The sequence below is a fragment of the Sturnira hondurensis genome, unplaced genomic scaffold (genome assembly GCF_014824575.4).
Source record: "Sturnira hondurensis isolate 20B ecotype Veracruz unplaced genomic scaffold, ASM1482457v3 Scaffold0009719, whole genome shotgun sequence".
In the NCBI taxonomy this organism is placed as follows: domain Eukaryota; kingdom Metazoa; phylum Chordata; class Mammalia; order Chiroptera; family Phyllostomidae; genus Sturnira; species Sturnira hondurensis.
In genome coordinates, this window is record NW_028082350.1 from 15,793,985 (window position 1) to 15,807,757 (window position 13,773).

General features: G+C 51.9%; 1 protein-coding gene across 1 annotated transcript in view; it reads right to left on the reverse strand.

Moving 5' to 3' along the window:
• Window positions 1-13,470, reverse strand: part of STARD13 (StAR related lipid transfer domain containing 13) — a 177,320-nt gene extending 163,850 nt beyond the window's left edge. Inside the window, exon 1 of the mRNA XM_037057643.1 lies at window positions 13,032-13,470. Within this exon, the coding sequence (XP_036913538.1) occupies window positions 13,032-13,155 (124 nt within the window). The 5' untranslated portion in view covers window positions 13,156-13,470. The remainder of the gene's footprint in view (window positions 1-13,031) is intronic.
• Between the last annotated feature and the right edge of the window lie 303 nt (window positions 13,471-13,773).

Sequence of the window (13,773 nt, forward strand, 5' to 3'; positions counted from 1 at the left end):
TCTCACACTGTTCGCTTTTCTTCACAGTGTGTCTGTCCGTCTGTCCTTTATAGCACCCATACGTGTTTGTTCAGTATTATCTGTCTCCCCACTCCGATGGGGTCCTGAGTGGGCACTGGTTCTGTCTGCTGTATACCACAGAACCCCCAATGCTGGGGCAGTGTTCCCACTGCAGGCACTGAATAGATATTCATTGAATAAGTTAAGTCAATGAGAATGTGAAGTCTCTGTAAGGAAAAAAAAGCTAATATAGTTTAGAAAAGTTTTAAAAAATTTTTATCTAGCTTTAAAAAATGGTCAAAAGGAACATTTTCACCTTAAATAGGTGAAAAATTAATATTTAAATTACAACTGGGCATTCTCCTCTTTCCCCGAGCTGACCTGTGATAACAGGGGTGCTGGTAGTTCCCCTTTAGCTACAAAATCGCCCCTTGGATGAAGGCAGAGGACAGGGGAGGGTTATCTTGCTCAAGCCCAAAACGCTGACAGGGGTACCAAGCACCTAAAGGCGAGATCGTAGTAGGGCAGGCTGGGTTTGGGCCACGGAGGCGAACGGAGCACACGGAAGGGACGAATCCAATTCCTTGAATGTCCCGAGACAGCGATCCGGGTGATCAACATTTACAAACGCATCCCACGGGGAAGGTTTTGCTCCTGAAAGTAAGGAACCATCTCCCTCTTGAGAAGTTTGTACCTGAGTCTAATTTCAGACACGGACATTTTGCTTATGAATGGGTAGCCGACAATAAATCTAACCTGTCACCCTAGAAGTCACTTAATATGACGTGGAGCTGGACTCTAGTCCCTAATCCATCACTCATGAGACATGTCACCTGGGACAGGTTCGCTGAATCTCTCTGAGCTTCGGTCATCTCTTGTAAAGTGAATGGCTCGAACCACACAATCTATAAGGCTCCCATGTGCTCTGATATTTCATTTCTTCCTGGGGTTAAGATAAGAAGAGGGCAGGAGGTTGGCTGGAGTTTCCTTATAATATTAAAGAGCTCGAATAAATAAATGTCATATCTCTATCAAGGCCACTCGCCTCCTTGAAGCTTGCTAGGAAATGATTCCCAAATGAAGAAAGGCATTCGTTTTTTTAATTCTTAAAAAAAAAGAAAACTAGTCTCTTTTACCACATGGAGTGGACTATGCAGTAAGAGGTAAAAGGATTTATTATTAAATGTAAGACGAAGTTTCTCTATCAGAGCACAAGAGCTGTCTTGCCCGGGAGCCTGGAAGCAGCTCAGAATAGAATGAATGGAGAGGCCGGACCGAAGCCGGGCGAGACGCCACCCTGGCCGGGCTGCACTGTCCTCGGCCAGGCTCTGCGCTCACCCCATTGGCAACACGGGGACCGTCACCAATGACCTCGGAGTCTTGCAGGGACGGTTCCCAGGCTGACATGTGCAAAAACGCTGACTCGGGGGCCTGGCATATACACCCCTCACTGCCCCCACCTCAAGGGGCACCCACATGCAAGAGGGAGACCCACACAGCGGGAAACTGGGAACTACATCGTGATGGACGTGAGCAGGTCTGTGCAAATGAGGAGGACCCAGGCTGGTGGGGGGAGACAGAGCAGTAGGACTGGAAGACACTGCAGGAGCCTGAAACCACCAGGGCAGTTCGCAGCCTTCCCTGGTCACCAGTGAGCAGAGGGCCCGGCAGGCTGTGCGTGAACAACAGCGGACCCCTGGGAGGCTCATCAAGGATGCCTGCTGCAGGGCCTCCGCGCCACTGTCCCCCACCCATGGGCTCCTAGGGGGATTTTCACTCCAGGAACCCAGGAGCCTGCAGGTTACAATCTAAGCTTCTCTGATGACAGCTCTGATGGTCACCGGGGTCTGGGAGCCAGAGCTCTGGCTACAGCCCCTGACCGATCCCACAGTGCCGAGCTCACCGGGCAGCACCGGGCAGGAGCCTGGGCTCAGAGCCCTCAGCCCTCGCTGCCCGAGGGACCGTGGGCCACCACACCCCTTCCCTTGTGCTCCTGGACTCATAAATAAGCGCGGTCGAGGCCATCGCTCCTCGGCTGCCCACCTCAAAGGGCTTTTGTGGGGACCTGAGGACTGGAGGCCGATGGGACGTCACTGTCGTCGGAAACATTGAACTGGACACAGGTGTTCAGGATCCTCACAATCACCATTGTTATCCTCATGGGGGCCCTGCAAGGCCAGGATGCCATGGGCGGCTCCCGTCTATTGTCCCCTGTGGTCACCTGGAGGCCACGTCATCACTGTGACACCAAGAACATCGCCCCTTTCTAAGAGCCAGACCAGGATCTTGATGTGGGTCCCGGGGTCGTCAGGCTCTCCCAGATCTTACGGCCCCGCGAAGGGTGCTGCTCCCACAAGCTCTTGCAGCTCTCAGAGCTGACGCGCCTGGAACCCGTGGCGGACCTGTCCACACCTCGGTTTCCTCCCACAGGAGCCATGCGGATGATGGCAGGCAGCCCGGGGAGGGGGTCCCTGGAGGTGGGAACTCAGCCCAGGGTTCACTGGCCCAGCGAACGCCCAGGGGCTGCATTTTCTTAGGGGTGGAACCCTTTTTCTGACTGTGCTCTGGTTCCAGAGCCTGGAGAGGAAGGCTTTTTCCAAACCAAAGTGAGCTGCTGTGGGTGCCACCAGGGACCCTGCGGGTCCTCGCCCGGAAGCCTGTCCATCCGCTGAGAAAACGCCTTAGTGACCACACCCAGCGGCCCAGTGACCCCAAGTGACCCACCCAGTGACCACACCCTCCACAGTGGCCAGCGAGGGGCAGCTGTTCATACCACAACTGCCATCGATCTGCTCGCCCACCAAGCGCACATCGCGCACCTTCTGCGCCTCAGCGACGGTGCCAGGGCAGCACGGCCCCTCCCCTGTGGGAGGTTGCGCCCCAGGACAAAGACGGATGCCGGGTGGATGCTTCAGGGTTGCTGCAGGAGGCCGGTCCAGAGCGCCACCTGCAGTGCGGTTTTCTGGATTCCGGTGACCGCGCCGTGGAGGCTGCACAGGTTCCGGCAGAGCTCCTGTCCGGAGGGTGGAACCCGGCGCTCTCCCACCACGCCGTCTCCGTGGCTGACACTTCCTGTGGGTTCAGAGCTACGCCCCCACGGAAAGGGCTTCTCGAGCCACCGGCTCCTCCCTGTGGAACGCGTGCCCACTTTCTTAGAGTGTGGCCTGAATCTGCGGACGAGGGATAGACTCTGCCTACTTTTCCGTGTTACTATTCAGAACCATGCAAAATCCACCCCAAATTTAGGCACTCATCTTATTTGATTGCTCGGAAATCCTTTACGTTAAATAGGGAACCTAAGTTTCAAACAAAGGAAAATGTCTTTTTTTACGTTATTAAATGAGGTTATCGAACTTCCATTAGCAAAGGGGGATTAATCTCTGTTCTGTCTGAGACGAGACCCTGGTCACCTCTGGTGTTCTGCACCGAGACAGAGGGATGCGATGACAAATAAAACGTTGGCAGCTACGTGCTGCGTATCCCTGGTGGCGAGAGACAGGCTTTATGACTACTTCTCCTAATTTCCTTTTCTGAGCAGGTGGCTCTAGGTGAAGCCCACACAGGAAATAGCCTCCATGAACTTAATAGCAGCAGTTCAATAAATAAATTGTGGGTACTGCAAATAAAATTTTAATTAAGAAACAGCTTAATTAAATGCTCAAAACAAGACATGGATCTGGAAACCTAGCCCACCAAGAGTGTAGTTTGTCGCCATCTGCACTACTTAAAAAAATCTAAATAAAATATTTGCTTCAATGGATGCAAAGACAGCATGTGAGCGTGAGGAGTGATTCAGGCCACCACACGGATGGATTCACACAGATGCTGCCGACAATGCTACTGACATGCGTAGGACCGTGTTTGATTTTTTATCCCAGTCAGGCCAAGGGCGTGTGGTTGACATCTTTGCAGCCTGAACACGGGCTCTAGAGGGACCTCTGAGACACGGGGACAAGGCAGGAGAGTCCCAGTTTGAAGGGTGGTGATGTAAAGCTGGAGCTAAAAGCATCACTTTACCAGAAAATACGCCTTTTCTGCTTTATTCTCCACTGTTTCTTTTTGTTGTTGTTGTTGTTAAATAAACTCTTCTCCAGCGTTTATTAGGAGCCACACACTCGGCCAAATGCCTTAAAAATATTAACTGACTTAATTCTCATCACAACTCTATAAGTCCTATGCTTACCCTTCTTTTTAGAGATGAGGGAAAAGAAAGGACAGGATGGATGCTCTCGCTCAAGGACCCACTGCCTCAGCAGTGGGGGCGGGATTCACACCGGGCAACCAGGGCTGCAGCAGCTGCTCTGACCACTGGGTCGTGAGGCCCGCCCAGCACCTCCCATCGCACCCAGCTCCGTGTGGCTGAAGCTTCCACGACGGGCAGCTACCGCACTGCTTGATCTATGCTCCCTCCTGGCAGGCAGCCGCGCGGCACATGGTTACATCAACCCTAGGACTGAGTGGATGCCAGTTCCACAGGCGTGAATCACCACGGCACCGTTGGAATCATGTACATGTGACACAATCTCGAACAGCTTCCGTCCCTTTTCCACCGTCAGGGTGCTACCGGACAGCTGCGATTTCCAACCGCGTGGGTCAGCTCACCGCTGCGCTGCACAAGTCTTTACCACAGGCAATAGCTGACCGCTGGGTCGGGGCACTGGCCTCTTTCCCCTTAGACTGTTCAAAAAAAGGTGACGACAGCCAACACAACCGCCACCGGGGGTGGACGAATCAAAACGCTGCCTACTCCTTCTTGACAGACGGGCCAAAAAGACACTTGGGGGCGTGCTACCCAGCTTTAGTAATTAGTTTGTGTGTGCCGCCACATGAAACGAGCTGGAAAAATCACTGTTTCTTTGGTTATTCTGGCTTTGACTTAGATTTAAGGGCTAGAAATCAAACCCTTAGCGTAAGCTTTGTCTTTTTTCCTTTCCAGAAAGAATACAGGAAAGCTATCACTGAAATATGTAAAAGCTCTGTGGGGTTCATTTCCACGCTCACAATGGCTCCTCTTCTGTGTCTATTGTTAAGAGGCCTTTTGGGGGAGGGGAGGGAAAGTAAATGCATAATGTATTTATGAGACTGGCAGTCCATGGCCAGGAAAAGGGCCGTCCATCATTGTTCTGGAAACAGTTCTGTGACACACAGAGCCCCAGGCCAGGCCAGAGAGAGGCCCGCTACCCTGCCACCTCTGTGACGTCATCTGGCAGCCCCACATCTCTGTGCGCTGGAACAGTGATATCACTCACACTGTTACCCTCCCCACACATCCAGCCAAATACTTGTACTTTTAGGATGCTCTTCTAACGGTAAACATTGAATTTCACCAGGAAGCACTGTTAATGCTCCTTCAAGGCACCGGTAATGTTGCCACCCCATCCAGTTGGAGAGAGAATGAGGCGCACAGGGTACAACGTTCCAATTTGATGTCAGGGCTGGCAAGTGTGTTAGTTTTGGGGAGGTTGCCGAAGCATTATCTCTAGTTCATTTCATTTCCTATCTGGGCAGGAGAACGAAGTATTCACTACACACAGAACCCCATGGTGGTCTATCCATCAAACATCCTCCTCTACACCAAGCCGTGGAACCAGTGTTCTGAAGTGTTTTCTGAGATAAAAACATTACTATGGCCATATTCTGTCTGAGAATGTAAGATGGCTCGACGGCGGATGGGCAAGTACAGTATTATGTAGTCATGGCACAGTCTAGAGTGGCCTTTTGCAATTTCTGGAAGCTGGCTCCGTTTCTGGTTCGAGGGATGAGTTACGCGATTTGAGCAGCATAATAAAATGTGGGTGCCGGGCCAGGATAAAACCACAGCCCTGAATTAATGTCCTGCATCACAGTCCCAACAGGGTTTGACAACGATGCTACTTCATGGCTCAATAGATACTTATTGACTAACTACAAACACGACAAAAATGTTTGTCCTTTAACTGGACTGTTTTAGAACTAAACATTCAAGGGCTCTGAAAAGAAGCCCAGGAATGTTGTAACACTTTCAAAACACTTTTGTTTTTCTTTTGCAATGTCACTCGACTTGCAAAGGGGAAGAATGGGAGTACACTGTTGGATGAAACCCCAGAGAGCTCTAAGGTCTCTAAGCAAGTTCTTCTTCCTAAGTTGTTTTGTTCAGCATAAGATATAAAGACACAAAAGAGGAGTCCATGTGGATTGGGCACACGTGTGCTCCGTGTCTGAATGGCCAAATCGATGACTGGCAAGCATTGCATCAAATATCTTTTCCAGGAATTCTCGCCAACTAATGGGGCTCGAGTCTCTATCCAGGGTAACCAACCACCAGCAATAAATGAACATCAACCGTTCTTTACTCCTAGTTCCAGGAGGAAATTGTGTTATTGCCTAGGCGTGGCCAACCCACGGCTCAGGCAAAGTTTAAGCTGCACTCCTTACAAACACAACCATTTAAGATGCTATCTATTTTTTCTCTGAGAAATTTCCCCTTCAGTCCACTTTATTATGGATAAACCATAACCGATTAACAGACACAATACTGGAAATTTCAGCATACAGAACCTTTCTTACAAGCTGGGATTTGTCTGATTGGTCTAGTCCCAGATTTCCTGACCCTGGATGAGTCAACTTCCCTGCATAAAACTTGAACCCCATTATACGTGGGGCCAACGAGTGATAGTCACCGTAGAAGTATTCCTGCTAAGGCCATTTTACTGAATTACCTATATTTTAACTTTTTGTAGGTGTGAGGGTGACCTTGAGAAGTCTTTTCTTTAAATGTTGTTGAAGAACTTTTACTGTTACTCTGTAATATAATTTCTAAATTAAAATGACATTTTATTAGTGAGACTTTCTACTCACCACAGCTCTAGGACCAAATAAATACTAAATCTGCCACAAAAGATTATTCGACAGAGCACTACCGTCATTCTGCTTCCTGCTGAATTTAGGAACAGTGTCGCTATTTTTCCAATTCCCCAGAAGTTTACTGTGTACACAGTACAGGGTAGGGAGAAGCGGTTTACAGTTGTTTGTATGGAAAGTAACACAATAATACACAATAATACGAGAATAAAGTCTGTTTCTCGGGCTCACAACTGTAAACATCTTGTAGATAAAGTTCACTCCCACCTACTGTGCTATAAATAAAGGATGCCCTTGGACTTGGTCCCTGAGGCCTTCCTCTTCTCTGTAGTCTTTTCCTAAGTAACCCCATCTGGTCCCTTAACCCCAGACTTACATCTCTGGTTTGGACTTTTCTCCAGAACTTACACAAAGAAAAATACAACTCTCCGACTTTCAGTTTTAGATGTCTGGTAGGCACCTATGCCATACATTTGGCCAAAGGAGAACACCTCACTCCTCAGCTGTCATACGCAAAAAAACAAAACAAAACAAAATTTCATTTGCGATTGCAACACGCACACCTGCCAGCAGTCCCCATGGCAGCCACAGTGCTGCAAACCAGGGGTCCCTGACACCTCTCCCTCACGCCCAGCAACCAAGCTGTGAGCACCATCGTCTCTGCACCCAAGACAGGTGTCCACTCTGTCCCTTCCTCCCTGTCCCATCACTACCACCCGAGTCCACGCCACCGTTTCTCCGTCCCCTAGACCACTCCACTAGCAACCTACTCAGGTCTCGCCAGCCCTCTGCTTCAAATCCCCTGCTTGTTTACCAGGAGAACTGAACCCGAACTTGCTGCCCCTGCAATGGGCCCGACCCAATCTTAAAACCTGGCCAAGGGTATACTCCTCACGTCTCCCACCACCCGCTCATACCACCTCTCCCCATTATTCTCCAAACGCATTGGCCTCTGTTCCTGTAAAATGACTAGTGCACTCCAACCTCACCCACACAAAAACTTTTTGCAGGGACATCGAATATGACCTTGCACTCGACACAGACCTCAGCGCATTATCATATGGTAGCGACCGTGAGTCAGTGGCTCTCCATGTGCCCTTCCCATGGAAACACCCGCAGGACTTAAAGGACTGAACCTCAGGCCCCATCCAAACCGAATCAGAGCCCCTGGGACACAGCCAGGACCTCCGCACGGGGCCGGATGATTCCATGCGGAGCTACGGCTGAGAGCTCTACGTGGTGTGCTCCCCTTCTCCGACTCTGGCTGCCTGTGTGCTTGACTTGCATTTTTGGTTTCTGCTCACATAAATCACATCTAAATGGACTCCAAGAAATGTGAAGGGGAGAACAACCCCGACAGGGTGGGCTGGCTGTTCTGTGAAGTGACCGTGAGACAGAAGGGCAGCGCTGGGACGACATGGGAAGGACCAGCCAGCGCCGCCCTGCACTTTGGAAATCAGGGCACGCACTCAGATTTCAAGAAGACAGTGTGCGCACCCTTGTTCTGCTCTGGACGCCGCTCTGCATCCAAGCCCCAGTCCCCGTCCGCCTCACCTCAGGGATGCACTGAGACTCAGAGTGAGCGAACCCATCTGAATCCGAGAAGAACCCACCGACACTTAGTGGAATTAGCGTTTCTAACAAAACTCAAACTTTTCNGCTGGGACGACATGGGAAGGACCAGCCAGCGTCGCCCTGCACTTTGGAAATCAGGGCACACACTCAGACAGTGTGTCTGAGAAGTGTGTCTCGGACAGTGTCTTCAAGAAGACAGTGTGCGCACCCTTGTTCTGCTCTGGACGCCGCTCTGCATCCAAGCCCCAGTCCCCGTCCGCCTCACCTCAGGGATGCACTGAGACTCAGAGTGAGCGAACCCGTCTGAATCCGAGAAGAACCCACCGACACTTGGTGGAATTAGCGTTTCTAACAAAACTCAAACTTTTCAGTGTTTTAAGTTAGTTCAGTGATTTTCAACCCTTATGCCAAAGTAAATTTTTAAAACATGCAATGCCTGACTGTTTCGTCAGGGGCATGGTCCCCTTTTCCTTCAGATTGCCAAATAAAAAATGACGTCAGCCTACACAACAAGAGCTATACAGTGTAAATCAATCTAAATTATACCTACTTTTTTTTGTCAGATTGGCAAAAACTACAACATTTTTTGGTGCACCTCAGAACTTTAGTAATTAGTGTATGTGTGCCATGAGAAGAAAAAAAAGGTTGAAAATCACTGCGTTAGTTTATTCTTGGCAGCGATATAAGTTCCGGTGTCTCAGAGAAATTAGTTAGAATGCGGCTATAAAAGAGATCAAAAGACTTGGACATCAATTAGTCCACAAGCTACCTAAACACTGTCATACGAGTACAGAGGAGTCAAATGTGTGGATTACATTTCCATTAGAACAGAGCAGGATTTTAACGGAAAGGAGCAGAAAGCTTTAGAAAACTCACTTGGCTTTTCTCAGACCTTAACATTCGAAAATAGTTCCGACTGCTAACGAACATCAGAGTTTGTAAAGGGCGTGTTTCTGCCTAGAATTTAATGATGCCATAAAGCTGAGACTGGCCCCCAGTGGTGGCTGATTAGGGAAGCCAGAGGAACCTGTCACTCACTGTCCTGGAGGATGACAGCATCTCGCACTTGCAGCCCTGGGCTCCTGGTATCGGTGGCCACGGGCAGGGTCTGCCACACCGGGGCCCCGACAAGCTAGAGGCAGGACTGTCTGACTCAAATCTCTGCAAGCCCACGCACTGTCCAGTCCAAAGGATGGCGAGGGGACAAGCTGCTTTAGGTGCTGGGGTTAGCTCTGCCACTCCAGGAGAAAGGAAAGGGCAGTGAACGCAGTTAGATTGTTCTGCAGTTTTAAAGTAGCACAGGGCAGAGAGCCCTAGGAAAGGATTTGAGGCCCCGTGGAGGGGCAGTGTGGTGGGACAGGAAAGGAGTCCAGATGGCCTTTGGCCTCTGACAACTTGAATTAGTATCTTGCTCTGAACACTAACTAACTTTGTCACCTAGGGGACACACAATCATTGCCACCATTGTTGCAATAATCAGTACTGAGAGGACAGGTGAGAAAAACTCTCACAGACCCTTAGGAGGGTCGAGTCTCGGGGAATGAAGAAGTGTGCATGGGCACAAAGGCTGCAGTCCGATGAAAACCCAAGAGCTCCCATGGTTCATCTTTTTAGCCCAATAACTCCCTTTTCTGATTTTGTGGTGAAACGAACACATTTGAGCCTCACACAGAGCTTATCCTTCCTTTGGTTTTGGGGTTTGTGTCGGTGCGATATGTGTTAAGAAATGCTTTTTCCCGATTGTGTATAATCCCCCCTTCCTAAGTAGGGCCCCAAAGCACACAAATCCACAGGGGACAATACGTTTAAACATCTCCCTGTGTCTTTGACCAGATCGCCTTTTGTGAAAGAGAAGGAAGAGTGAGTCAGACAAGGATTCCCCTCCTTGGGGTGGGAAAAAGCGAAAGGAAGAAGCCAATACCTGCAGAACCCTTCAGAAAACAAACACAAGTTTGCTGTAAGTCACGTTGGACACTGTTCTATTGACTAAGGACAACAAGAAGACACTTTTAGGAAAATAAAAAAGTCCCAGCACAAAACTTTGACCTGAAAGAAGTGAAAAAACAAAAAGGCAATAGCCCCCTTGCCTCTCTTTGCGGAGCAGAGCTCTCTGGGGTCCGTGCGCCCAGTCGGTCATCCTGATAGTGTGAAGCGAACCATATAAAGAACACTTTCACAAATGAAGAATACTTTCCCCTCAAATTGATGCCAACATTAATAACTTAAGTATTTCGATGTCTCGTGGCCAAAGTTCCATATTTCAGCTACCTTAGCAAGAAAACCCAAGAAAATCCATTTACATCTANTGCCTCGCTTTGCAGAGCAGAGCTCTCTGGGGTCCGTGCGCCCAGTCGGTCATCCTGATAGTGTGAAGCGAACCATATAAAGAACACTTTCACAAATGAAGAATACTTTCCCCTCAAATTGATGCCAACATTAATAACTTAAGTATTTCGATGTCTCGTGGCCAAAGTTCCATATTTCAGCTACCTTAGCAAGAAAACCCAAGAAAATCCATTTACATCTAAAAAGCTCCTTCAGGGAGCTGGCTGGGTTGTGTGGCTAGTGTCCCGGCTCGCTGCGGGCCACAGAGCAGAGGGTGGCTCGGTCCCAGCTGAGCGACTGGCTGGCATCTGCTGTTAGCGGAGTGGTGGGCAGATATTACTATTCTGATTAAACATCTCGAAACCTCATACTGCCATTTCCTTGGGAGAACTCGCATCCTCACCATTCTGAGGCCACTTCCAACCTCGGTTTCCATAACTCATGATCTCAACACCTCTACCTATACTTTATTTCCAGAATCACAGCTGTTTCTCTCCACCACCCTAACCAAACTGCGGTGTCTACGACTGGTGTGGATAGTGGCTTCCCTGGGGAATCACACCCTCTTCCTTCCCAAGTCTCTTCTGGATAAAGATGGGCCACCCCCGTCTTTGACCTTGGCTTCTGTAACAGCCCAGCACAGCCTGGGCAACCCTCCTGGAAGATGCGCCTGTGGAGCAAACCTAACAAACTTAGAGAACAGAATCGAGGAAGGAGACTTTGGCAGCAAGGTTTCTGAAGGTGTGACGCAACCGAAGTTTCCTGGACCACAGAAGTTTCTCTCACCCCACCCCTCGAGCAGACGCTGCCTTCCTGCAGGGTGACAGGGAATACTGCTGCCTGCCACTCACCAGGGGCTGCGATGCACCTCCAAGTCTTTCAAAATCAACAGTCGAAACTCCCCAGTCACCGCAACTTATGTCTGGGCCCAAATCCAAAATCTGTCTGTTTCTTGGGTGCTCACTGAATGGGGCCTCTGTGTTGGAGGGAAAGTATGGAGCGAACTCTTCACACTGGCTGCATCAAGGGCTGGCACAGACTGGGGTCCCTACTTCTGATTTAACCAGTGAGGTGGATAAGGACCCAACGCCCAAAGAGGTGCAGGTTCCAGGCCCCTCCTGCCAGGTTCTGCCGCGCTGATGGGGAGGCAGGGCTGCTGGGTGGGAGGGCGCAGCACCCAGCCAACTGCCCGGCAGTTCTGCACTGAGGGAGAGTGGGTGGAGCCCAGGCCAGGTAGCACGTCCATTCTCACCCCCCGCCCCGACCCCCCCACCCCCACACCTCTTCCCTGTGTCCGAGGTTCACACCTTCTTCTCTAGAACTCTCTTCTACCCCTGTGGTTGCTAACCAGCTCTGTTGGAGAGACTGCACTCTGGTCAGCTCAGGCCCCTTCCAACCACATTCAGGAACCCAGTTCCTGAAACATCTTCCCTGCAGCCAGCCCTGGGGGCCGGGCCCTAAGCCCCACACTGCCCAGGCATTCTCCCCACTGTGGGGTGGGCCCACTTTCCTCAGTGCACTGTGGCCACTAACCAGCCCTCAAGCCCCTGTGGAACCACCAGACTCAGACCACTCCCTGTGGCCCTACAAGGAGATGATGGTTCCTCAGCGTAGGACAAGAGCTGAAGCCACCAACACCAGGCTGGAGGGCTCACCAGGCCCCAGCTGGCCGTTGGGCCTAAGCAAGAGTTTTCAAGGGCCCCTTGGCTCCCAACAATCGCTTCTTGTCTTCCTCTGATCCCTGGGCAAGGACTCCCAAAGGGGGGCCCTCTTTTGTAACCTCCGAGAGAGGGCCGAGAGCCTGATCCGCAGCCAGACAGCGGTTGTGGGCAGCTGCTCCAAGCGACAGCGTCCACCTGTCTTCCCCCAAATCCTGCCCCCAAATGCTGGTCTCCCAGCACGGGGTTGTGCTGCCAGCCCTCTCCCTCCCACACACACAGCGGGCGTGTTCCGCGTGGAAGGGGCCAAGTGGGGTGGGGGGCGGCCCTCTGAGAGGCCACTGGGTCTGGGTACCGGTTGCATTCTCATTCAATGGGCTGAGGCTGCTGGCGGCTGGGGGGCAGACCTGCCTGCGCACCTCTGCCCCCGCTGCCAGCCCGGAGCCACGCTGGCCAGGTTGTCAGCTCCAGCGCCCGGGGGAGCTCACCCGCCTCCCGGGGGGCACGGGGCGCTCGGCCAGACCTCAGGCTCTGAACCCCGTGCGGGAGCCCGAAGCGGAGGCTGGGGGGGCCTCCTCCCAGACCACCCCCACCCCCCGCCCCGCCCCGGCCCCGGATTCTCGCGACACCGACCTGCCAGCCGTCCCTCCCGGACGTTTCTCCACAGTAGATCCCAGGCTCTGGCCGTGGAGTCCCGCAGCTGCTCACTGATGGACCGCCTGAGCGGCGCGGGGAGAGGTTTCCCTTTGCTGGTCATTTTAGATCCGTCTTCATAACTACCCGCGGGCTGGTCCCCGCCGCTCCCGCGTGGCCCGCGGCTCAGGCTCCCCGCGACTCCGGTCGCGGGCCGCAGAACTCTGGCTGGGGGCGCGGGACCCGCCGCCCGCGCGACATGGGGGCGCTGTCAGCGCCCGGCCGAGGCGCGCCACCACCCTGCGCCCGTGGCCACGCTCCGCGCTCCGTCCACTCCTGCGCGCCTGTCCCAGCGCCCCTGCCCCCGCGGCGCTCTCCGCTCCCTGCCCTCCCGGCTGGGCTCTCCAGGGAGGTCTCGCCCCCGTCCTGCCCCGCGCTCCGTCTGTCTCCCTCTGTCTGTCCCTCCCTCCCGCCCCCGCCTAAACTTGACAGCCTGGTCGGACGCCCGCCCCAGTCGGGGAGTTTCCACCCCTTTCCGATTTCATTCAGAGATCAGGGGCTGCTCCAGTTTCTATTTTTCAGTCTTGGAAACCTCCGCCGTCACAAACGCACAAAAATGTTAAACCACGTCCCTGATAACGCGTCGTGTTCTCCCTAAAGTCAAGTCCCTTGGAATCAGCTACCCAGTTTGGAGGGAGTTTTCTTTTCTTTTCTTTCTTTCTTTTTTTTGCTTTTACTTTTG